The 25,450-nt window shown below is 49.5% G+C and overlaps 1 protein-coding gene across 16 annotated transcripts in view; it reads right to left on the bottom strand.

Moving 5' to 3' along the window:
* Window positions 1-25,450, bottom strand: part of RIMBP2 (RIMS binding protein 2) — a 334,699-nt gene that overhangs the window by 308,384 nt on the left and 865 nt on the right. For 13 of the 16 annotated variants that reach the window (XM_059894767.1, XM_059894759.1, XM_059894772.1 and 10 more), the window contains exon 2: window positions 4,499-4,592. In XM_059894767.1, coding sequence (XP_059750750.1) covers window positions 4,499-4,582 — 84 coding nt within the window. In that variant the 5' untranslated portion in view covers window positions 4,583-4,592. Of the gene's footprint in view, window positions 1-4,498; window positions 4,593-6,585; window positions 6,907-7,427; window positions 7,532-25,450 lie in introns of those variants that run through there. The other 3 variants (XM_059894760.1, XM_059894761.1, XM_059894763.1) reach the window with 3 other exon arrangements.

The raw sequence follows: 25,450 nt of genomic DNA, 5'->3' as shown, positions 1-25,450 counted from the left end.
CCGTGTAGAACTAAAAGGTGCCCTGAGTGACACAGACCAAATCAGGGAGAGAGAACTTGGGCTCTGCCCAGGGCCCATCTGGGCGACACATCCCGCGCTCTGGGTTTCCAAGACGACGGGCCAGTCCCCAGCTGCCCCTCCCATTTCTACTGTGCCTCATCCCCCTCACCGCTGGCAGAGCCAATACAAATGGAAGAGTGGCTGCAAGAGGTTTTAGGGCCACCGTAACAAAACACCCCAAACAGGGGGCTTAAATCACCATCGATGTCTTCTCTCACGGCTCCGGAAGCCACGAGTCCAAGGTCAAGGTGTCGGGTGTCGGCAGGGCAGTCCCTCCTGGGGGTTCGGGGGTGGAAGTTCCCTCTTCTCTCCGGCTTCCCGGCTTCCCGGGCTGCGGCATCCTCGGGGCTCCTCAGCTTGTAGATGCGTCATTCCAGCCTCCGCCTCCACCCTCGCCCGGCCTCCTCCCCGCATGTCTCCTCTATGCAGATGCATCTGCGTCCAAGTTCCCCTTTCCTTTCTCTTACAAAGACACCACTCATTGGACCAGGACCCACCCTACTCCAGCGTGGCCTTCTCCAAACTTAACCATCTGCAAAGACCCTATTTCCAGATAAGACCACGTTCATGGCTCCCAGGGGCTGAGACCTAAACTTATCTTTTTAGGGGATGCAGTGAAACGTACCACACTGGCTGTGAAATGCTCACCAGTCCATTTCTTCGACTTCCATCTATGCTTCCAGAAACAAAATGCTGTCCTGACTTCTCCCTTCTCGTCCAAGTTTAAAGCTCAGCGAGGAAGACGCTCAGCTTGGACTGTGTCCAGCTCTATGGACACTAGTGGCCTCCCCATGACTTCCCGCGTGAAATGGGGCCCAGGCCTGGGGCCACCAAGGTCCCAGGGGCCCCGTCTCCCGGCCCCACCATCCTGAGCAGGCAACCCTGTTTCCATGGTTACAAGAGGCTGCAGGAGGGAGTGTGGGAAGGGTGAAGGACAGAGGACAGAGGCAGGAGCTGGGCCCGCCCTCTGCGCTCTGCCCAGACCTTCCAGAAGCCCACCTGGCATCTTCTGCTCGCCCCTCGCTGGCCAGATGCGTCAGGTGGCTGACCCCGGCAGGAAGGAAGGCAGGGACGCGGCCTGCCCCCTCCACCCAAACCAGCCCCATTAATACAAAGACGGCGAGGCTGGATTTGGGGACGTCGACAGCTTCTCAAGGGCTTTTCTGGGTCCACGGCCCTCATCGCCCTGCCAGCCAGCAGCTGCTCCCCATCCCCCCAGAGCACCCGAGGTCTAATCAGCTGCTCCCACCCGGAAGACAGATTGGGCAGACACAGCTTTCCTGCTTTTCCTGCTCCCTCCCTCCTCCTGTGCCCATCCGCCCACCCAACTAGTCATCCTGGCAAAAACAGAAAATGTTTAGAGGGAGACGGCAAGGGAGGTCATTTGTCTGCAAGGGAAGCCTTAGGTCTGGTGGCCCAGAAACCCCAAGACCCTGGTCCCTCAGGAGATCAGGGCGGTCTGGGGGCCAAGGAGACAGCAGGACGGGGAGGAGCCCTCCATGTGGACAGTCGGTGTGCATTTTGTGTGTCCTTTCATTTGCTTGGCGTTTCTGCTCGCACGGGATACAGTCTCCCTTTCTGGTACCCAGAGCCCTGATTTCCCACCTGCGACCTCCCCAAACCGTCTCTGGTCCATTTGAGTGGAGCTGATACCAGCCTCACCTGAAATCGTTATTTGGTGAATGAATGAACTAGTGAATGGCCCACGCGGGCTCTGGAGAAGTCGAGCACATCACCGCCGCCCCCGCCCCAAGTTAAACAGAGACACGCCCCCCGAGCTCGCTGTGGCCGGCGCCCTGCACGCGCTCAGCATCTCCCCGCCCACAGCTCATTTCGCCGTGCTGGCACGAGTGAAGCACAGCATCCCGGCGCCCCCTCCCGCCGGCACGGTGCCTGGTGCGGAGCAGGCGGCCACAGCGCATCTGCTGGACGGCTACATCAAGCCAGGCATGCCCGCCCGACTAGAGACAGACCTGGAGTCCCGGGGGGGGGGGGGTCATTCACCCCGTTACTCGCAGCTGCCTGTTCATCAGCTGAGCAGTATTTCCTTCACTTCACAGCCACGGAGAACCCACCAGGCACCAGGAGGTGGAGCCGGCCCGGGGACAGAAAGGTGCACAAAGGCGGCACCTGCCCCTTCCTGGGGGTCCCGGCAGCCCTTGCTGCCGGGGTGGGACCGTTCCAATGGGGCAGTCACAGCCACACGCGGCCCCTGAGCACCTGCTGGGTGGCTGGCGCAACTGGGAAGCTGGTTTTTATTTTATTTTTATGTTTATCCTCATAGCCACCTGTGGCTAGCAGCTTCCCTATTAGAGCAGATCCAGGAGGAAACAGACACAAAAACTAGAAAATGCGGTAGAGAAATTTCAGCGCTATTTCATTCCTTCTGTCTGTCCGTCCATCACAGATCTTCCAGTGAGCACCAGCCCTGTAAGCAGTACCGTGAACACAGCAGTGAACGAGACAGAAACAGCGCCCACCCTGGTGGAGGTTACATTCCGGAGGGAAACGGAAGACAAGAAACTCATGAACGAATAAAACAACTTCCCACAGAGACGAGCGCCGTGGTGACAAGCCGGGTGGAAGCGTCGGGGGCAGTGGCTGCTTTAGACGGGGTGCTGGGGAAGGCTGACCTGAGGCGGTAACGTTTAAGTGAGGCCCACATGATGAGAAAGAAGCGACCACGCAAAGACAGAAGGGAAGAGCATGGCAGGTGCAAAGGCCCTGAGGTCCGAGGAACAGAGGGGAGTCCTAAGTAAGGCTGATGGAGACTGACCAGAGGGGATGACCGTGGGAAATGAGGTCTGTGAGGAAGGCCGAGGTCAGACCACCAAACTGACCAATGCACAGTCACGATGCTATTTTAAGAGCAGGCAGTTCCCGTGTGGTTGACCCAACGGGTCGATGGACAGCTGCCCACTGGCCCAAAGGATGTGAAGTTCAGGGCCCAAGTTGTAAAACTTATCTCTTCAGAGTCTGCTACACAAAGCAAGAGACAGTGCGATAAACTCCTTAAAAAGTGTTTTCAATTCTGGCTGGATATCCTCTGGCCAGGAGGTTTTAAAAAAAACTCACTACCGGTCTATCCATACAATGGAAAATTATTCGGCCACAAAAAGGGACGAGTCACTGACACATGCTACCACATGCATGGACCTTGACAACATTATGTTTAGTGAAAGAAGCCACACACAGAAAGACACATGTCGTATGATTTGAAACATCCAGAAGAGGCAAACCCATAGAGACAGAAGGTAGATTCGTAGTTGCCATGGGCTGGGTGGGGAGGTCACCACCCAGTGGGTTTCCTTTTGGGGTGAGGGTGCTGTGTTGGAATTAGACAGAGGTGGTGTTTGCACAATGTTGTAAATTACTAAATGCCACCGAATTACGGACTTTAAATGGTTAATAAAATTACTAAAATGTTGAATTTATGTTTCATGAGTTTCACCTCAATAAAAATAAATAAAATGATTTTTTTAAAAAAAGGCTGTGCAAGACAGAGAAGAACTCAAAGTAGAGTTGAAGACAGAATACTTATTGGGTGCCTACTGTTTGCACCCTTCAGGATGTTTCATATTCGCAAATTCAGTCCCCGCTCTGCAAGGACGGTACTGTTATCATTAGCTATGATTCCTGGATGGGGCGGCCTGAGGAAGGTCCACACTATGGGACTCGGGTTGGCACGGGACAGGAGAGGAACAGGTTATCAAGCTCTGCTAACACTCTTTGCTGGAAAGTTCCATTCATATTGATTTCCTAGCAGCTCCCTATTCTCTGCCGCTGGTCTCGTGGATTCTGCCACCAGTACTGCACCCGTTCTATGACTATGTCGCACACAGTTCAACATTATTTATGGGAAGTCCTTCCCTATTATTCTTTTTTTATCAGAAATGTCCTCTTTATTCTTCCTAGATGAATTTGAGAATCAGTGGATGACATTTTCAAAGATACTAGAGGAAACATTTTCCTCTTAAAATATGGAGTCTTTCTACCCAGAATTATGATGTTTATCTTCATTTATTTCAAATTCCTTTTACATCCCTTGTAAGAGCTCAGTTTTCTTTAAACAAGCAACCAAACTTCTCTACTTGCATATTAAAAAAAAAAAAACCCGTGTTATAACGTCAGAATTGAAGATACTAAATTTTTAGAAATGAACAACGATGAGAATTTAGATGAAAGAAGACAATCATATCTATGAAAATCTTGAGCCCTGTTAAATATAGATTCTTAGATTCAAAGAGTAAGTAAATGAATCATTTCTGTTTATCTTAGGGAAATGTATCATTTCTGATAGGTTTTTAAATATTCTGAAAAGGGTCCCTGACAATTCCCCTCCACCCCTTCCTAGACCGCAGGTGGGGACCACTCCTCGGAGCCACCAAAACGTGGGGCTATAGCTGTGGCCAGCCACCAGGGCCCTCCCCTCACTCACCCATCTCCCAGGCTCTTGCTCAAGGCAGCGATGGGACCCGCACCCCAGCCTGGGGCCATCTGCCATCCCCCTCGTGGCCGACATTCAGCGTGCCCTGTAAGAAACCAAGAACACGCGGGTGAAACACAAGAATCACTTTCAGGTCCTCCCAGGACCAGGAAAGGGACCCAGAGAGGCCTCAGCATCACTCACAGGACAGCTTTCCTCTGGGCCAGGGGACAGATGCAGCATGGGAGGGGCCTGAGGGACACACAGACCCTGGGCATGCTGACCACTGGCACCTCTTCTGACAAGTAGTCTTTAAACATTTGTTCTGTATTTAAGGAGAGAGTCTGGGCTTGGGAAGGATGCAAGCCCATCCCCACTCCCGGCACATCCCACCCGGCAAAGTCGAGCCCTCGGCTAACGAGATCCACTTTCCTTGGCAGGGATCTGGGAGGCGGACTTTGTTGCTTTCCCATCGCATTTCTGTGATGGCTGGAAACGTCTTTACGGGGCCAGCCCGGGCGTCCAGCAGCTCTCCTGGCAGGTGAGACAGCCTTCCTGAAAGGTCTGTGACCCTGACCTGCACAAGAGAATCCCCTGGGCCATCCTTCCAAAATACACACGCTCCACCCCAACCTTCTGAGTAGGAATCCTCCGGGTCAGGTATGGCACCTGTATTTGAAAAGCTGCCCCAAATGATTCCAATGAGCCCCACTAACTAAGAACCACCCAGCCCTTCCCGGGCATCAGCGTGACTTCAGCTGGAATGAAGCCCGAAGGCTTCACCTCCTCGGACCCTTGGGTTTCTCATGCCGGACTGTCTGGGGGTCACGTGTGGAAAGAAGATGTGATTTCCCCTTAATCCGTTTATAGACCAACCATCCCTGGGCAAGCTCCAGACCTGGGCCTCTTTGATAGAATAATGTGATGCTTCTGGTCCTGCAAGCGTAGGTGTGACTCACCCCAGAGGGTCATCTCGGTGATTTTTCAACAACTTTTGTTTTGCTCCATAGCTTGATACGAAAGGAATTCCATGGGAGGAATTCACAGAACACTCAATTCCTACTGCTGGAATTTTTTTCAGTATCACAGGTAAATAAGAAGTTAAAGTGAGATAAATATCTTAACTTTAAAAAATGTTGTGCCGTCATGTAAAACAGCAGAGTCTACAATTTCGTCCTGATTAATCTGACAGAACCTTAAGTGTGAGTTTTTCGTGGTGCTGATGTGCCTGGAGTGTGAATGGGGGGAGGCGGGGGGAGCACGAATCTGCCTTCTTCTACCAGATGAGCATCTCCGTGCCGCGCGGGCTGCGAGACCACCGAGCTGGGGCGCGCGCCCGCAGAGATACGGGAACGAGGAATGCGGAGTGAGTGTTTAATGGGGGCAGAGTCTCAGTTTGGGAAGACGAAAAGAGTCCTGGAGACGGACGCGGGTGATGGTTGCACAACAATGCGAATGTACTTCAGGCCCCTTAGCTGTACACTTAAAAGGCTTAACACGGGAAACTTTATGTGTATTTCACCACAATTCTTTAAAATGTTTGGCTGCCAAAACCAGCTCCTTCCCTGGGGATCAGGATCCCCTTCCTTTTCTCTACTTTTCAGGAGTTCAAATTGATACCTAAGACTTCCCTGGCGGTCCAGTGGTTTAGACTCTGCGCTTCTACTACAGGGGGCTCAGGTTCGATCCCTGGTCAGGGAACTAAGATCCTGCGTGCCGCGTGGCGTGGACAAATAAATAAATTAATTAAAAAAAAAAAATTGCCACCTAACCTCTGGCCTTCGCTCGGGTAGCCCAGGCTCTTTTCTGCTCCCTGATTCCCGGATGACCCCTAAATGCGGCCTCACTCCCCGGCCCACACCGCCTGCCCCCCAAACCTGACAGGCCCCACACTTTCACCCCAAGCTGCCCCCCTCTCCACACACCCTGATGGAGTGGAGCTGACGCCCACGTCGCGCGTGGCCCTGCCCTCGCGGGCCCCCCGCCAGGGTCGTTCCCCTCCCCGGCGTCATCGCGCGCTCCCTCGCTCAGCCCCAGGGTCATCTCCTCGGACAGCCCCACCCTGGCCGCCGCGGCCGCGGCTCTGACCTTCACCCCACCTGGCCGAGCTCTCTCCCGGTACCAAGGTTCCATTTCTCCGCAGCCTCTGTCCGCCTCGCTCCCCGGACCCCCAGCTCAGCGGGGGCAGGGCCGCCCGTCCACCTTGCCCAGGGCTGGCGTCCCAAGTGCTGTTGGCTGAGCACTGCCGGCCAGCGGCCTCCTGGGTCCTCTCGGCCTCGGACGGGATGCGCCGTGTCTCGGCTGACGGCTTCCTCTCTCTGGGCTTGAAACCGGGGGTGATGATTTGTCACATCCACTTCGCCCGCCTTCACTGATCAAGGTCGTTTGAAGACTGGCGGGTCCCCCCAGCATCACGTCTGCTAAACAGTGAGATGGTTCCCTGAGTTGCGTTCCAGGAACTTGGAGTCGGCGGTGTCCAGTCTGAGCTCAAGCCGGTTACGACTGGATGGGACCAACCGCCCTCCAACCGGGCATGTGTGGTCACTTGGTGACCTTTTCACATCAGAGGGCTGAAAACTCCACCCTCAGATCATGCTAAGCGTGTCCATTTTTTAAACACTTTTATTGGGGTATGGTTGATTTCCAATGTTGGGTTAGTTTCAGGTGTACAGCAAAGTGGATCTGTTACACATATACATATCTCCGCTCTTCTGTAGATTCTGCTCCCATATAGGCCATTACAGAGTACTGAGTAGCACATCTAGCTTTGAACGTAGCTTAGCTACGCCTGCACAGAAACATGATGATGCACCTTTTCCCGATCACCTTTCCCCAGGCTCCCCACGCCCACCCTGCTGCTTTATTCTTCATCCCGTAAGTTCCCCAGCCCCCGGCCTCCTTCGGGGAGGCGGATCAGAGACTCATTCTCCTGGCTCCTCACCTGGCCGCCTTGCGAACAAACCCTCTCTTGGCTGCAAACCTCGGGTCTCGGGTTTTGGCCGCTGACATCAGGCAACAGGCTCTCTGCCATCCGGCAGCACATCGTTTGTTTCCAGCACAGCGCCGGTGCTGGGAATGGGACTCGGTGACATGACAGTGGCCCCAGTGAGGAGTAGAGGGTTCTCACGCCAAGGAGCCCGGGACAGCGGCCCTGCGGGTAGGAGGAAGAGCACACAGCCTCCTCGCAGCAGGGTCTGCACCCACCGGCTGGCCTCAGCTGGGCCCTGCCTCCCTCGGTCATGTACTGCCCTCTCCCAAGGCCTTCAGGGCCCACGTGTGCCCCTAACCCAGCGGTGTCTCCAGAATGACACAGAAAAGGGCAAACATGTTGAGGTGTCACGTGTAGCTACAGACATGTGGGAATATTCAGAGACCAAGATATTTTTAATCAGTCCCTATTGTAAAAAGAAAAAAATATATATGTACATACACTTACACACATACACATAAATATACACATAAACATACAAACATAAATATACGCATACACATACATATATACATACACATAGACACATACACATAAATATACACATACACATACATATAAATAATACACATATACATATACATATGCATACAACACATATACTCTGTAGCAAAGAAAAGAGCTTGGGTTTTCCTCAGCAATCCCACTCCTGGGCATATGTCCAGAGAAAACTCTAAACTCCGAAAGATACGTGCACCCCAATGTTCACAGCAGCACTACTCACAGTAGCCAAGACATGGAAACAACCAAAGTGTCCGTCGACAGAGGAATGGATAAAGAAGATGTGGTACATATATACAATGGAATACTACTCAGCCATAAAAAAGAATGAAATAATGCCATTTGCAGCAACATGGATGGACATAGAAATAATCATACTAAGTGAACTAAGTCAGAAAGAGAAAGACAAATACCATGTCTAACACTTATATGTGGAATCTAAAATATGACACAAATGAACTTATCTACGGAAGAAAAACAGACTCACGGACAATAGACAACAGACCTGTGGTTGCCAAGGGGGAGCGGGGGGAGGGATAAATCGGGAGTTTGGGATTAGCAGATATGCACTACTATATATAAAATAGATAAACAACGAGGTCCTACTGTGTAGCACAGGGAACTATATCCAATGTCTTCTAATAACCTATAATGGAAAAGAATCTGGAAAAGAATATATACATACATGTATATGTATAGCTGAATCACTTTGCTGTACACCAGAAACTAACACAACATTGTAAATCAACTGTACTCCAATAAAAATAACATATATTTCAATATATATGCATACATATATGAAAAAGTGGCTGGATTTCCAGATGAGCTTTAGGCAGCTCTGGGGACAACCCCACCCCGCCCCGGGGATGGACCGGGACGTCCCTAAGAGCTGGTGACCCATCACCAGCAGCGTCGCAAAGGAGCCACTTCCCAGCCTGGAGCAGCTCCCCGGCGCAGACCCCCAGGCCCCCTCTCCCGCCCTTCCTCTGGTGACCGTGCTTTTCACAGGAAATCGCGTCCAGTTCCCCCTCATGCAGCCTGGGGGAGCCCATGCTTCACGGAGAGCCCCTCCCGAGTGGGCCTCCACAGAGCCGGGAGGGGGCAATGAGACTGGAGGTGCTGCGTTTCGGGGCACCCTGGCCAGGTCCCCTCAGCTGAGCCCACATTCATGCCCATCTCTTCACAGGCAAGATCGTGATGTCTACCGTGTGCCCAAATCAGGAACTCCCCCGGAACCGAGGGCGGCCATACTTGGTTTTTTTTTTTTTTTTTTAGAACACAGTGGGAGAGACAGTACAAGACAGCAAGGGGCAGGGGGAGGCCTAAAGGTTTCCCTCTCCCTTTGATGCCCTACGAGACGGGACACTGCCCGGGCCCTGACGTTCAGGCTTTGTCCTTTGACGAGGTGGAGAAGGGGGTGTTCCCCATGCTTTTTGTTTAGTTTTGTTTTATGTTTTTTGGGTTTTTTTTTTATTGAAGTAGAGTTGATTTACAGTGTTGTGTTAGTTTCCACTGTGCAACAAAGTGACTCAGTTATACATATATATACATTCTTTCTTCTATTCTTTTCCCTTATGGTTTATCCCAGGATATTGAATACAGTTCCCTTGTTGTCCATCCATTCTCTATAGAATAGTTTGCATCTGCTCACCCCAAACTCCCACTCCATCCCTCCACCACCGCCACCCCCAACCTTGGCAACCACAAGTCTGTTCTCTATGTCTGTGAGTCGGTTTCTGCTTCCTAGATAGGTTCATTGGCAGCCTTTTATTAACATAGCACCAGGTCCTTGTCACATCCCACAAAATTAACACGAATTCCTTACTGTCGTCTAATTCCCACTCCATTTTCAAATTTATCTGATTAGCTCTAAAAAATTCACATTTGATTTTGCTCAAATCAAGATCCCGATAGGGGGGACTTCCCCGGTGATCCAGTCGTAAGGAATCCGCCTTACAATGCAGGGGGACGCGAGTTCAATCCCTGGTCGGGGAACTAAGATCCCACACGCCGCGGGGCAACTAAGTCCGTGCGCCGCAGCTACTGAGCTCACACGCCTCAGCTAGAGAGCCTGCGTGCCGCAAACTACAGAGCCCACGCACTCTGGAACCCGCGCGCCACAACTCGAGAGAAGCCTGGCACCGCAACAAAGAGCCTTCGTGCCTCAACGACGATCCCGCGTGCCGCAACTAAGATGGGACACAGCCAAAAGTAATCAATTAAATAAATAAATAATAAATAAATAAAAATCTAGGGGGAAAAAAAAAGATCCCAATAGGGTTCACACATTGCATAGGTGGTTACTTCTCTTAAGTTTTTCTTCCCTACAGATGCATTAACCTCAATTAATCAGAAATATATCACAAGAGCAAGCGGGCAGGCCTGTAAACAAATGAGGCTCCTAGCAGGGCAGGGGTAGGGGGGAGGATTTCAGGGCACTGCCTGACCCCTGCTCCCCTTCTTCTTTGCAAATGCGCAACCTATCCCTTGGAAGGTCACAAAGATCTCGGAGAAACTTGCCTAAGATCAAGGGTCATGGGACTTCCCTGGCAGTCCAGTGGTTGAGACTCCATGTTTCCAACACAGGGGGCACGGGTTCGAGCCCTGGTTGGGGAACTAGGATCCCACATGCCGCATGGCACAGCCAAAAAATTAAAAAAAAAAAAAAAAAAAGAAAAGAAAAAAGAAGAAAGATCAAGGGTCATAGATTATCAATCCTCTCTGTAGCTGGCAGATGGATTATTATTATGTGGCTCTGCCTAGAGGTTCAGAACTCCTTTTGGGGACCTCCCAGGTATCACAAGGGGTAAAAAGATGAGTAGGATGTGCTCCATTGAGGAGGCTGGGACACACACCCCAGGGACACTGCAGGTGTCACGAGGGGTTGGGGTTTATTCTAATTCAGATCATTCTTTCCTTCAGAATCCAAATATAAAGTCAGGTGTGATAAGTCTTAGAAAGAAACACATTAACTGTTCTGGGAGTCCAGAGAATTAAGAGCTTCTAGTGTAACCCGCGTGGGTCCCAGGGCCCTGGTGGGTCAGGCTGCATATAAGGAGATGCCCTGCGTGGACCAGGCAGAATAAAAAGCAATTCCAATCTTTGTGCTTCTAGAAAAGATTTCAGGCATCTAATTCATAATCCACAGCCATCTTGTTAAATCTACTCTTTATTCTGGAAGAGTTCTAGATTTGGAAACATTGTAGCCATTCCTCTGAGCATCTTATTTCCTTTGTCTCCAGTTCTCCACACTTGGAAACCTCTCACTGACTCCCCACACTAGCCCACTCATCCCAGAAAAATACCCTTCCTAGCACCCAGCTTCCAGGAATTTTCAGTTCCTCTTTCTTGGCTTCCCCTCTTGTTCAACTACTGCGGCCTCTGGGTTTTTGTTTGTTTTCTCTCCACTTCACCAGTTCCACCCTAGTTTTCCCAACACCCACCTCCCCGACAGAGAGTGCTAGAACCAGGTCAGCACACAAGCCCCTCCGCTCTCATCCTCTCTGTCTTTTCCCTTCTCGCCACCCATTGCCCTGACTCTGTCCTGCTTCATGAAAAATGGGAGCCGCGAGGAAGGCACGTGCTCATGACAGGCAGAGGAAGCTGGCAGAGTCCAACTCTCCCCGTGGAGGGATGGTGGGTGGTCAGGGACGGCTGGAAGCACTCACGTCGTGGTGGACTGCGTCTGTTCACAGAAAGCACCCGGCCTGGACAGCCCCGGAGGTGCCGAGAGCCGGACGGACCACCCCGACTCCGCACCATCGCTGTCCCAGGAGCCGGAGAGGGGAGCTCCGCCACGAAGTCGGATCCTGCAGGAGACCTCTCCCCGGAGCAGGGGGTGTTTGCACGGCTGGTATTTTCTCTGCTGAGATGTTGCCCAGAATACTCTGCTCACGACTCTGCTTTCCAATCTACCTGCTGAAGGAAGGGGTTCTGACGGGCGTCAAGTGGGTGCGCAGAAGCGTGAGTCACTGTGCTTCAAACCAAGCAGCTGGGGTCACAGGAGGCCATCCACCGTGGGCACCAGCTTCCCGACTGGGGAGAGAGACCTCTCATCCATCGCCCTCGAACCAAAAGCCTCAGAGCTGCTCTGGGTCTCCTGGGTCCCTTAGCAAGCACTTTATTTATCCAGGGATCTCCAAACAGTTTATATCAGACATGGCTTTCCTATAGAACAACACATGCATCTAAAAGAATCCCTACTAATAGGCATTTCTCTAAAGAAGACATACAGATGGCCAACAGGCACATGAAAATGATGCTCAACTTCTCTAATTATCAGAGAAATCCAATCAAAACTACAGTGAGATATCACCTCACACCGGTCAGAATGACTATCATCAAAAAGTCTACAAATGACAAATGCTGGAGAGGGTGTGGAGAGAAGGGAACCCTGCTACACTGTTGGTGGGAATGTAAGTTGGTGCAGCTACTGTGGAGAACAGTATGGAGGTTCCTCAAAAACCTAAACAAAGAGCTGCCATATGATCCAGCAATCCCACTCCTGGGCATATACCCAGACAAAACTCTAATTCAAAAAGATACATGCAACCCCCTATGTTCACTGCAGCTCTATTTACAAGAGCCAAGACGTGGAAGCAACCTAAGTGTCCATCGACAGATGAATGGATAAAGAAAATGTGGTATACACATACAATGGAATACTACTCAGCCATAAAAAAGAACAAAATAATGCCATTTGCAGCAACATGGATGGACCTAGAGATTGTCATGCTGAGTGAAGTAAGTCAGACAGTGAAAGTCAAATATCATATGATATCACTTATATGTGGAATCTAAAATATGACACAAATCAATTTATCTATGAAACAGAAACAGACTGACAGACAGAGAACAGACTTGTGGTTGCCAAAGGGGACGGGGGGTGGGGAGGGAGGGATTGGAAGTTTGGGATTAGCAGGTGCAAACTATTCTATACAGAATGGATAAACAACAAGGCCCTACTGTATAGCACAGGGAACTCTATTCAATATCCTGTGAGAAACCATAATGGAAAAGAATATTTAAAAGAGAATGTGTGCGTGTGTATATGTATATATATATATAAAACAGAACCACTTTGCTATATAGCAGAAATTAACACAACATTTTAAATCAATGATACTTCAATAAAAATAATAAAAATAAACAATTTTGGGCTTCCCTGGTGGCGCAGTGGTTGAGAATCTGCTTGCCAATGCAGGGGACGCGGGTTCGAGCCCTGATCTGGGAAGATCCCACATGCCACGGAGCAACTCGGCCCGTGAGCCACAATTACTGAGCCTGCGCGTCTGGAGCTTGTGCCCCGCAACAAGAGAGGCCGTGATAGTGAGAGGCCCGCGCACCGCGATGAAGAGTGGCCCCCACTTGCCACAACTAGAGAAAGCCCTCGCACAGAAACAAAGACCCAACACAGCCATACATACATACATACATACATAAAAAGAATGTAAGCAGATAAGAATAGCATTAAAAAAATTTAAAAAAAATTTTTTTTAATAAATAAATAGATAAACAATTTTAAATAAGCAAATAAATAAAAGACATCCCTACTCTATTCGATAAAAGACACTTCAATAACCTAACTGGTCTTCCTCTATCCATCCTTGTCCTCCTTTAGATATGTCTCACACAAGAGTCAAGGTGACGCCTCTAAGACATAAATCAATCTCTGTACGCGTTCTTCCATGGCTCCCATTTTTGTCATAGTGAAAGTCAAGTTCTTACACTGGCCACAAGGTCCTGAGTGATCTGGTTCCCCACCCACCCACCCCCAACACACATGCACACACGTACACTCATGAGCACACACAGGCACACACTCACACACTATCATCTCTCGTCTCACCTCCCACCACCTCCTGCCGCCAGCCTTCAACACTCCAGGCATGCACCCACCTCAGGACCTTTGCACATGCTGCTTCCTCAGCCTGGCAACTCTTGGCCCAGAAATCCAAATGGACCACACTCTGACCTGTTCCGTGTCATCACTCAGAGATCATCTTTTTGTCAGACCTTCTCTGGCCCTCCCACACCCCAGCACTCCTTTTCCTCTGAGATTTATTTTTCTCCAAAACTTTTCTCACACCTGGCGTAGATTTTACCTAATCATTTTGTTTATTGCCTGTCCTCTTCCTCTAGACTGTAAGTCCTGCAGGGGCAGGGATTTTGCCCGGACAATTCACCGCTGTATCCCCAGCACACAGAATATTGCCTGGCATGCAGGTGTTCTACAAGTATTTGTTGAGCAAAACAGCTTCATGTTTTGTGAAATAAAAGAGGAAGGGAGCATGCATATTTCTTGTAGGAGGGCAGAATATTGCTATGTGTTTCCCAGGTCAAGAGAATACAACCTAAGAGGCATAATGAAGGCAACCATACCAGGTGGAGGAAGAAGGATCTGATGAAGGGTCTGAGTTGGCAGTTCTTGTGTTAGAGGCTCAGATGGAAACAGACAGAAAACTCCTGAGCAGGGACCAGGAGCAAGTCGGGGGAGCAGAGGTTTCCTACCTTCCTTCTCTGCCTGGAACAGCAGGAGCCCTGCCCTCTTCGGAAGCTAGACTCTCCCCACCCCCTCCACCTGGAGCCCACTTGCCGCCCACTCTCCCTTCTTGCAGTTGACGATTGTCCAGACACCAACTGTAGCTCAGAATCACAGATGTCCCAGAATCTTCTCTCTAGAAAAGCAATTCCTAAAAATCCATCAAAGCCCAGGTAGGGTGGGAAGATGCCCAGATCTTTCCATGTGAAGTCTCCATCCTGCTGCCCATCTTGAGCTGCCAGCTCCTCGTCCTCCGGGTTGTCTCAGCATCAGCCACCAGCTCTGGGCACACTCCTTGTGGGGGGGTGGGTCCCAGTCCAGTGTGTACATCGTCCACATTCCTGTGACAACTCCTCTTAGCAGAGACATGGAAAATTCCGCCTCCCGCTGAATGGCTCTGATGCCACGGTCAGGGCAAAGCAAACAAACCCTATGTCTTACCGACAAATGAAACAAACCACAAAAATCTCCTCCTCCAGTTGGGCTGATGCCCAAAACTCTGCACGGCCACCCAGAAGCAGCCACAAAGTATCCACAGTAATTTTTTTTTCTGGTCATGAAGAATCACCTTTAGGAATGCATCGCGGAGGGAAGACGTTTGTTTCCAGTCTGGGGGAAATTCTCTCCGTAACCCTTTTGGTTACACATAAAGGTAAAGCCAACAGCCTAGTCCAGATTCAGAATGTTCAAAAAATCAAAGTCACATGATAATAATTAACACATGCACTATGTGTCAGGTGTAAATCTAAGCACTGTACATTTGCCATTCATTTAATCCTTCTATCAACTCCACTTAACAGATGAGAAAGCCAAGGCACAGAGGGGCTAAGCAACTTGCCCAAGATCACACAGCAAGTAAGTGGCAGAGTCTGGATTCAAACCCAGAAGGTCTGGCTCCGGAGTCTGAGATCTTCACACTCAATCACCTTTCTAGTTCCATAGGGTAAAAAGGTCCTCTTCCTTGTGGGGAGAATGACCTCACTGGGGGTTATTACACGTCTGGGATTGGGGCACCTGGATTATCGGGGCCGTGGTCAAGGGCACTTCCCTTGGGAACTGGTAAACTGGTCCCTCCCAAATGCCGACACACTGGGGAGCAGAGTGATAACCACATGAACCCAGTCACCCCATTAACACCTTCCCCCCCCAGATGGCCATGGCCAGTTCCAGCATTTGCAAAATCCAGTACCTATGAGGGTTGGCAGGACATGTACCCGAGTGAAGTGGGAGAGGCGACAGGCAATAGAGAGGGGTGGAGAGTGTGGCAAACTGGAAAGTACCAACTTCCTCCGGGGCAACCATTTCTCAGCTCCCATGGTGGCTCCAGCATGACCACATCTTCAAGTGTGTAAAGAGGAGCAGAAATCTGGCTCTTGATGTGAAAAGCTACCATTTCAAATGTTGGGGGCAAATTATTTTGAAAATGTACACACTGACTGACAAAACAGAATACATCAAGGAGGATGCACTGCGGAGGGCCCTAGTCATCCTTTGGGTATGACATCCATTTTCATTGACTGGTACCTGAGCACAGTCTGTTCTGATTGGTCAGTAACGGGCTGGCACTCATTCTGATTGGTCAGCACTAAGCTGGAGCATTCTAATTGGCCAGTGCCTGTACTTAAGGCAGTCCCATTAAGTAAGTATATCGGAGCATTTTTTCCCTAAGGAGAAGGGCCATAGCTTTCAATAGGTTCTCAGACTTGTCTGTGGTCCCTGAGGAGCTAAGAACCATCTACTTAAACACTCTGTTTCCTTTATATATTTTCATTTCTATTGTTTCTAAGCACTGATTATGCTTAATGCTGGCAGATCTTTTACCTGTTCCCATGCCATCTCACTCTTGTCAGAACACGACTTTATATCAGGAGCTGGGAGCCAGCCCCCAAGGCTCAATTTTGCTTGATCAAAGCCGATCCTGGCCACTTCATTTCTCCTGTCCCATAACTGGCTTAGGAGGGCATGCCTTCCAATTCAGCTATTGAGATATTGGGGCAAGTGGGCTGGGGGCAGAACTAGGGAGAGTGGAACATTTATTTTTAAACAACACAGGAAAAATAACACTGTATTCTTTTCTGTTCTGTAGATTTTTTGTGTCCACCTATGCGTGGATCTCTGGCAGCCATTTTGCAACCATGAGGAGAACTAGCTTGAGAGATGGAAAGGTCCTTGATGGTACAGACTCAGAAAATTAACTAGATCAGGAACCATCCTGAATCCAAATTTCTTAATATGTGGAATACTAAATTTTCCTTGTTGTTTAAAGCCATTTCAACTGGGTGTTCTAGTACTGCAGCCAAAAGCATCGCCTAAACGATATACTAGTTCTAGCTATATGAATAATATATCTTCTTTCACTAGTAGCTATTTAGAGCATTTCAAGGGACCTTCCTGAGATCACCTGCTGTGTTATTAATCCCAATAACTAACTGAGCTGGGGGGGACTTGGACACTTTTTTTTTTGGACATCACCTTTTCTAATTCCCACCTTTTCAGATGACAAGCTGGAACATGAGGTTGGAACGTACCCATGATCACCAGCCAGGCAGTGACAAAGGCATTCTGACTTGGTCTGGGCACTTCCTCCTGGACTACCCAATCTCAGATTTGGAAAGTGTCAGGCTCCCAACAAGGTGTGTGCAACAAAAGGAAAGATAAGTGAAAACAGTAAGTTAAAATCTAAGCTGCTGTGCCCGGCTTTTTCCCAACACATTTAGGCTCACGTCCCAAGTGAAGGAAACTGGAAATGGGAGGTGATAGATTAGAGACTCAGGGAAGCAAAAAAGACCAAGGAATCTATAAGCAGATCCATAATCAAAGAAAAGGTTCACCATTCCTTAAAAGCTTGGAAAGCGTGTGTACAATCACATCTTTTTAATTATTCATAGTCTGAGTGTATCATTTTTAATTATTCCTTTTTAGCGGTATTTTCTTTTGACTAACCCACCACCAGCCATCATCCTGTTGTACAGATGGGGTTCCTTCATTCCTGAAACGCGCTGCCGTCAAATGTGGAGAAATGATACCCAATCTGAGAAGGCAGCGTGTTCAAGAAAGCAGAGAAAGGGACTTCCCTTGTGGCGCAGTGGTTAAGAATCCGCCTGCCAATGCAGGGGACACGGGTTCGATCCCTGGTCCAGGAAGATCCCACATGCCGCGGAGCAACTAAGCCCCTGCGCCACAACTACTGAGCCCGCGCACCTAGAGCCTGCGAGCCACAACTACTGAGCCTGTGGGCCTAGAGCCCGTGCTCCACAACAAGAGAAGCCACCACAATGAGAAGCCCATACACCAAAACAAAGAGTAGCCCCTGCTCGCCGCAACTAGAGAAAGCCCACACGCAGCAACGAAGACCCAACGCAGCCAAAAATAAAATAAATAAATTTATATAAAAAAAAAAAGAAAGCAGAGAAAGCCTCTCCTTGGAGGTGAGGCTGGTTCTTGCACATAATGTAAAAATCACATGGCTCTATGTGACCTGTCCGTGGTGCCGTCCCTCGTTTGTTTGTTTGTTTGTTTGTTTGTTTGTTTGTTTATTTATTTCTCACTGTGCGGCTTGTGGGATCTCAGTTCCCCGACAAGGGATCAAAGCCACGTCCCTTGCAGCGGAAGCGCAGAGTCTTAACCACTGGACCGCCAGGGAGGTCCCTGTCACTTGTTTACACGACCTGCCATGCTCTGCGGTGCGGACCCCGGGGAGGGAGTCACCGTTGCAGGAGCCTGTCTAGGGAGGACAGGAGAATGGGAGGTGGGCTAGATCTTTGGGAGCAAAAGGCGAGGATTCACACCTGCTGGCCTCAGTTGATTCCGGGAAACAAGAGGTGAAGTCAGTCTGGGCAAAGAAGCCTGAGGAGAGCAGTGCCTGATGTAGGAACCTGTTCTTCCAAACATCACCCCCACCCCCACCGTGGGCGTTGATGCCTGCCGAGGGCTCTACTCTCCTGTCCAGCCGAGGCGCTGCCCCTGCCCCTCTCTGCTTCTGCCCCGGGTCCCACACCCTGAAGGTCAAGGTCTTGGTTGCTACAATTAACCCCTCTCTCTCTGGCTTGCACATCACTTCTTCTCTCTACATTCATTTCCCATTCAAAACAGAACAGAACAAAACTCCATGGATCTATATTCCCCCCCAGCTCTCCCCCAATTTCCCTGCTCTCTTCGTAACGAAGCTCCACTTCCCTGCTTCCCATTCCTGCTGAAGCCCTTCACCAGCCATGCCCATGCGCCCAAGCCCAGGGGTCCCCGCCCCCCATGCCTTCCCAGCAGCATAACCCCCTCCTTCTCGAGGCACGTTCCTCCCAGGATTCCGGGTCGTCATGCTCTTCATTCTCTCACTGTCACCCCATCTCAGCCTCCAGGGCTGAATTCTCCTCCGTGTCCAGACCTCTCACTTGGAAACACCCTAGTTTTCATCCTTGGACCACTTCTCCACACCCTCTCCCTAAATGATCTCATGCCTACAGTTTAAGTACCATCAATACTCGGATGCCTTCCGAGTTTTAGATCACCAGCCCCTCATCTCTTGAGCTCTGGTCTCCCATATTAAACTGCCAACTTAACTCCTTGACTTCCGTGTCCAATAGGTGCCCCAATCAAGCATCACCCTTGATTATCTGCTTCCAAACACACTCGCCTCTGAGTTCTCCTCCTCGTAGCAAACGGCCTCCCATCCACCTGTTGGCCTGGACCGAACACCTGGCTGCCGTCCTTGCCTCCTCTCTCTTCTAGCCAGAGTCCCTCCAAGAAACAGATTTACGACAGATGGTTTAAATGAAGAGCCTTTACTGAAAGGGCCACTTTCAGAGAAAGGTCGGGGGAGATACATGTACAACGGATGCTAAGGGGCCCAAAGACCTGTAAGAGGATAAAAAGAGTTCTCAGAGCCCAGGAAAGCTGCATCCCTTCATGGTGAGAAGCATAATCAGGAAACTGTAACTGAGCAGGAACCCTCCCACGTGTCCCCCACCTCTTGTCTGTAGACAAGCTTTAGCCTCCCAGGCCTTCCCCCAGTTCCGAAGAGCAAATTTAATCAGAGAATGAGGAAGTGCAGAAACAAACAAAAGCAATCAAGCAAGACAAAACAAAAACCGTTTAGCCATAAAACAAAATCAAGGGCCTTTAGTTCCTCCTCAAGGGCTATAGATAACATCCTGAGCCGCATCCTTGAGTTATTTTACAAATACTGAAACCCCTACCAGGATAACAGCATGCTGCCCACAAGCATGTAGACCTCAGAAAGGCTGGAACCAGAAGGCTGAGGATGTTGACTCCCGATTACCTCCCCACCAACCAGTCAGAGGTATGTGCACGAGCTGATCACGTACCCTGTGACGCTCTCCCTCACGCTGTCTTTAAAAACCCTTCCCTAACAGCCAAAGCCAAACTCAGAGGGTTTGGGTCCTTTGAACATGAGCTGCCTGTTCTCCTTGCTTGGTGCCTGCAATAAACACCACATTTTCCTTCACCACAACCTGGTGTCAGTAGACTGGCTTTACTGCACATGGTGAGTGAACCCAAGTGTGGTTCTGTAACAAAACAACAAAGCTGCTGCTAAGGTCTGAATGTTTGTGTCCCCTCAAAATGTACATGTCGACGTCCTAGTGCCCCAAGTGATGGTAGAGGGGTTTGGGAGGTGCTTAGGTCATGAGGGTGGAGCCCTCAGGGATGGGATTAGTGCCCTTATACGAGACTCCAGAGAGCTTCCAAAGAACACAGCAAGAAGTCTGTGATCTGGAAGAGGGCCTCACCCAACCTTGCAGGCACCCTGATGGTAGACTTCTAGCCCCCAAAACTGAGAAATAAATTTTCGTTTGTAAGCTACCCTGTCTGTGATATTTTGTTATTGCAGCTTGAGTGGGCTAAGACAGTCAACAGAGATGTGGTTCTGAAGAAAGGTGGGAGCAGTGAAGAAATACCCTAACCTTTCCCTCCTACTAGTGCTTCCCATTGGACAAACCAGTCAGAAATCAGAGAGCCAGAGGCCGGATGATGTGGTCCCAGGGGTCAGCCTCTGGGGGGTAGAGCAGGAGGAGGGCAGAGGAGGGACAGGGGTGGCACAGATAGAGAACAGCAGGCCCAGGTACCGACCTCGGAGGGCCTAGAAGAAAACAAAAGCCGAGGCCGACTTGAGAGCAGCCTGAACCGTGAACGCACTGCCTGCTCTCCTACAGATCCATCGGCAGAGGATGAAGCCCTCCTGGATCAAAGTGGTCAATTACTGGATGACCACTAACCTATGCAGACAAAGGGACAACCCTCAGGAAAGTAGGCTTAAAATAAGGACAAGAATTAAGGAAAAAAACTGATAGCCACACACCATAGAGTGAGACCTCACAGATTCAGCCTAGGCAAGTTACTAAGCAAAGAGACAAAGAAATAAACAAACTGAGATGCAGCAGCGACAGGCTTTAAGTGGGAGACCAGGATGCAGTTAACAGGTATATAATGCAGAGACAATATATTATCTAAAAGGTCCAGTTTGAGACAAAAAATGATGAGATATGCAAAGAAACATTAAAATGGGATTCATACTCAGGAAAAAAGCAGTCAATAGACAATGTCTCTCAGTGCCCCAGATTTTCAATGTAGCAAAGATTTCATAGCAACTATTTTAAATCTGATCAAAGAACTAAAGGAAACTATGCTTAAAGAATTAAAAGTATGACAGTAATGAGTCAACAAATAGAGAGTCTCAAATGGACAGAAATTACATTTCTAAAAAAGATCCATTTGAAAAAATTAGAGTTGAAAAGTATGATAACTGAGATGAAGAAAAATATACTACAAGGGTTCCATAGTAGATTCAAGGTGGTAGAAGAAAGAATCAGTGAACCTGAAGTTACAGCAGTAGAAATTACCCAATATGAAGAACAGAAAGAAAAAATATAGTAAGTCCCCTACATACGAACCTTCAAGCTGTGAACTTTCAGAGATGCATATGTGTGTGCCATCAACGTCCAGCGTGAGTGAAATTGCAGCTTGCCCTCCGTCCCCTATTGCTGACCATCCTTCAGCTCTACCATCTCCCACCTCCTCTCTCTCCTCCAGTCAGTAACTCTTCTTGCCTGTTCACTCGATGCCAGCCCCTGGATGCCAGCTCTTGTACTGCACTACTGTACTTTTCAAGGGACTGTACTATAAGATCAAAAATGTTTTTATTTTTTGTGTTTGTTTGTTTTTTATGTATTATTTGTGTGAAAAGTATTATAAACCTATTACAGTACAGTACTATATAGCCGATTGTGTTAGTTGGGTACCTTGGCTGACTTTGCTGGACTTAACGAATAAATTGGACTTACGAACGCACTCTTGGAACGGAGCTCATTCATATGTAGGAGACTTACTGTATTGAAGACAAATGAAGTGACCCTCACAGACGTGGAGGAGAGCGTCAAGAACACCAATATACATGTCAGGGGAGTGCCAGGAGAAAAGAAGAGAAGGAGCTGGAGAAAATACTTGAAAAAATAATGGGCAAAAACTCCCCAAAATATTCAGAGATCCATACCTAGACACATCATAATCAAACTCTTGAAAGACAACAAGAAAATCCTGAAAGCAGCAAGAGAAAAATGACATCTGATACAGGGGAGCATCAATGCCATTAAAACCCATACGATAGGGCTTCCCTGGTGGCGCAGTGGTTGAGAATCTGCCTGCCAATGCAGGGGACACGGGTTCGAGCCCTGGTCTGGGAAGATCCCACATGCCGCGGAGCAACTGGGCCCGTGAGCCACAACTACTGAGCCTGCGCATCTGGAGCCTGTGCTCCGCAACAAGAGAGGCCGCGATAGTGAGAGGCCCACGCACCGCGATGAAGAGTGGCCCCCGCTTGCCGCAACTAGAGAAAGCCCTCGCACAGAAACAAGGACCAAACACAGCCATAAATAAATCAATTAATTAATTTTTTTAAAAAAAGCCAGCTTGATGGATAAGGCAGAGGGTCAGATTGGCTAAAACATTAAAAAAAAAAGAACAGATGTCCATAGATATATGCACACAAAGGTTCACCACAGCATTACTCGTAATAGCTAAAATGCTAAAACTGGAAATAATTCAAATGTCTGTGAACTGGTGAATGGATAAACCAAGCGTGGTCCACCATAAAAAGCAATAAAAAGGAAGAAACTACTGATTCAAGCTACAAAATGCATGGCCCTCCATTACATTATGCTAAGTGAAAGGACACAGATATAAAAAGACTACATACTATATGATTCCAAGTATTCAATACATGAAATGTCCAGAAAAGACAAATTTATAAAGAGAAAGCATGACCAGAGGCCCCTCGTGCTGGGAGTGGGAGGCAAGGATTGGCAACAAATGGACATTTTTGATGGAAATGTTCCGAAGCTGGAAGATTGTGATGGTCACACAAGTCGATAGATTTACTAAAAATCATAGAAGTATGCAGTTATGATGGATGAATTCATGGTAAATTATACCTCAAAAAGCACTTAAGGGACTTCCCTGGTGGCGCCGTGGGTAAGACCCTGCGCTCCCAGTGCAGGGGGCACAGGTTCGATCCCTGGTCGGGGAACTAGATCCCAGATGCATGCCGCAGCTAAGGAGCCCACCTGCTGCAACCTAAGACCCGGTGCAACCAAATAAATAAATAAATAAATGGCACTTTAAAAAAGATAAAGGTGTGGCAGGCAATACACTCCTATCACCCCAGGCCTTCGGCCTCTGCCCTTTAAGCAAATCGAGACCCCCCCCCCTCCCCTGCCTCACTGTACCCAGGCCTCCAGCACAAGCCAGGGGCTCAGATTTCCACGTCTGGGGAAGCACAGAAAGACACGGGGTGCCAGGAGCTACGTGGACCAAGTCTTGGTCCTACAAGACCCAGCCCTACGACCCAAGGCCACCCCAGCTTGCAGACGGGAACTTCTGGGGGGCTTTGAGACCAGGCAGAGCAGATCCCCTCTGAGCACATGGGAAGCAGGTGGAGAGCTGTGTCCACACGCGGCCATCGTCCTCGGCCTCCCGCCTGTCTCCCTGGCCACACGCCATCACTCGTATCTTTGCTGCGGGGTGTCACGGTGCCCCATCTGGTCTTCACGGGGCCCCCTCTACCCGTTACCTGTGCTCCGCACTTCACGCAGCCTTTGCTGTCTGTCCGCGCCCCCCGGGTACACTGGACACTGAGCCCCTCGGCTGGATCTCCGTCCACAGTCTCACCCGCTGCCTGGCCACCTGGCCTCCCGCCCGGCAGGCGGGGCTGTGTGTGCAGCTGCTCCTCCAGGCTGTTCGCTATCACAGGCCTCCTTGCCGCTCCATCGACACTGAACCCAGGCATCTCAGATCGTCCCAGATCTGCCCTCGGACGACAGGGCCTGGACCTGCCCAGGAAACTCCATGACGAGCTGGAAGCACGACTGGCACAGGGGCACAGCAGGAGCTCTGCCGCCGTGCCAGCCGCCGTCTCCATAGGGGTTTCTGCCCAGGAGCGCTTGCCACAGTCTCCTCCCAGAAGCACCAACTTGGGTGAGGTAACCGTAAACCTCATCTGCAGTCCGGGAAGGCTCTCCAGGACTCCCACCCTCCGTTCCGCAGAGGAGGGGACCGAGGTGTGGGGAAAGAATATTGCCTGCACCCTATGTTCACAGCAGCACCATTCGCAACAGGCAAGGCATGGAAGCAACCTCAATGTCCATCAACAGAGGAATGGATAAAGAAGATGTGGTGTGTGTACACACACACACACACACACACACACAATGGAATACTACTCAGCCGTAAAAAGGAACAAAGTAATGCCATTTGCAGCAACATGAATGCAACTAGAGACCATCATATTAAGTGAAGTGAGTCAGACAAATACCATATTTGTCATAATACTTATACGTGGAATCTGAAATATGACACAAATGAACATATCTACAAAACAGAAACAAATTCACACACATAGAGAACAGACTTGTGGTTTCCAAGGGGGAGGGGGCTGAGGGAGGGAAGGAGTGGGAGTTTGGGATTCGCAGATGCAAACTATTATATATAGAATGGATGAACAACAGGGTTCTGCTGTAGAGCACAGGGAACTCTATGCAACAGCCTGTTATAAACCAAAATGGAAAAGGATACTTGAAAAAGTGTATATTTATGTATAACTGAATCACTTTGCTGTACAGCAGAAATTAACACAACATTGTAAATCAACTAGACTTCAATTAAGGGACTTCCCTGGTAGCGCAGTGGTTGGGAGTCTGCCCGCCAATGCAGGGGACACGGGTTCGAGCCCTGGTCTGGGAAGATCCCACATGCCGCGGAGCAACTAGGCCCGTGAGCCACAACTACTGAGCCTGCGCGTCTGGAGCCTGTGCTCCGCAACAAGAGAGGCCGCGATAGTGAGAGGCCCGCGCACCGCGATGAAGAGTGGCCCCCGCTTGCTGCAACTAGAGAGAGCCCTCGCACAGAAACAAGGACCCCACGCAGCCAAAAAAAATAATTAATTAATTAATTTTAAAAAAAAGTCAGTTCAAAATTAAAATATATATATAAATATATATATACATCGCCTGCCATTTCAGTAAACAGTGAATGTTGCCCACTATCAAGCCATCCACCACTGCGGCCGCCCTGACTGGGCACCGAGGGGCTTCAGGATGGAGAAAAGCAGGACACTGGCCCTAGACAGCTAAGGTGCACATCAAAGGAATCACTTCAATGAGCCCACACTCCTGCATTTCCCATACACAGAAAAGCACTAAAATCATTACCTTGACATGTCTGGTTTTGTGATTAGCAGCAATCTCCTGATGTTCGACTCCTTGTTTTGTTTTGTTTTTTCCAACAAAAACTCCTACACATCCTGGCTACTCCCCGACCTCTTTGGAGCGGCCCCTCAGAGCGATCTGAGAGGCCGTACCCCGGGCTTACAGCCTCAATAAAGACACCAAATAAAACACCACTCTCCACTTTTAGGTTGTGCATTTTT

Source organism: Balaenoptera ricei, chromosome 14 (genome assembly GCF_028023285.1).
Source record: "Balaenoptera ricei isolate mBalRic1 chromosome 14, mBalRic1.hap2, whole genome shotgun sequence".
Classification (NCBI taxonomy): Eukaryota; Metazoa; Chordata; class Mammalia; order Artiodactyla; family Balaenopteridae; genus Balaenoptera; species Balaenoptera ricei.
The sequence above is the reverse complement of the archived record's forward strand: the minus strand, read 5'-3'. Positions and strand labels throughout refer to the sequence as shown.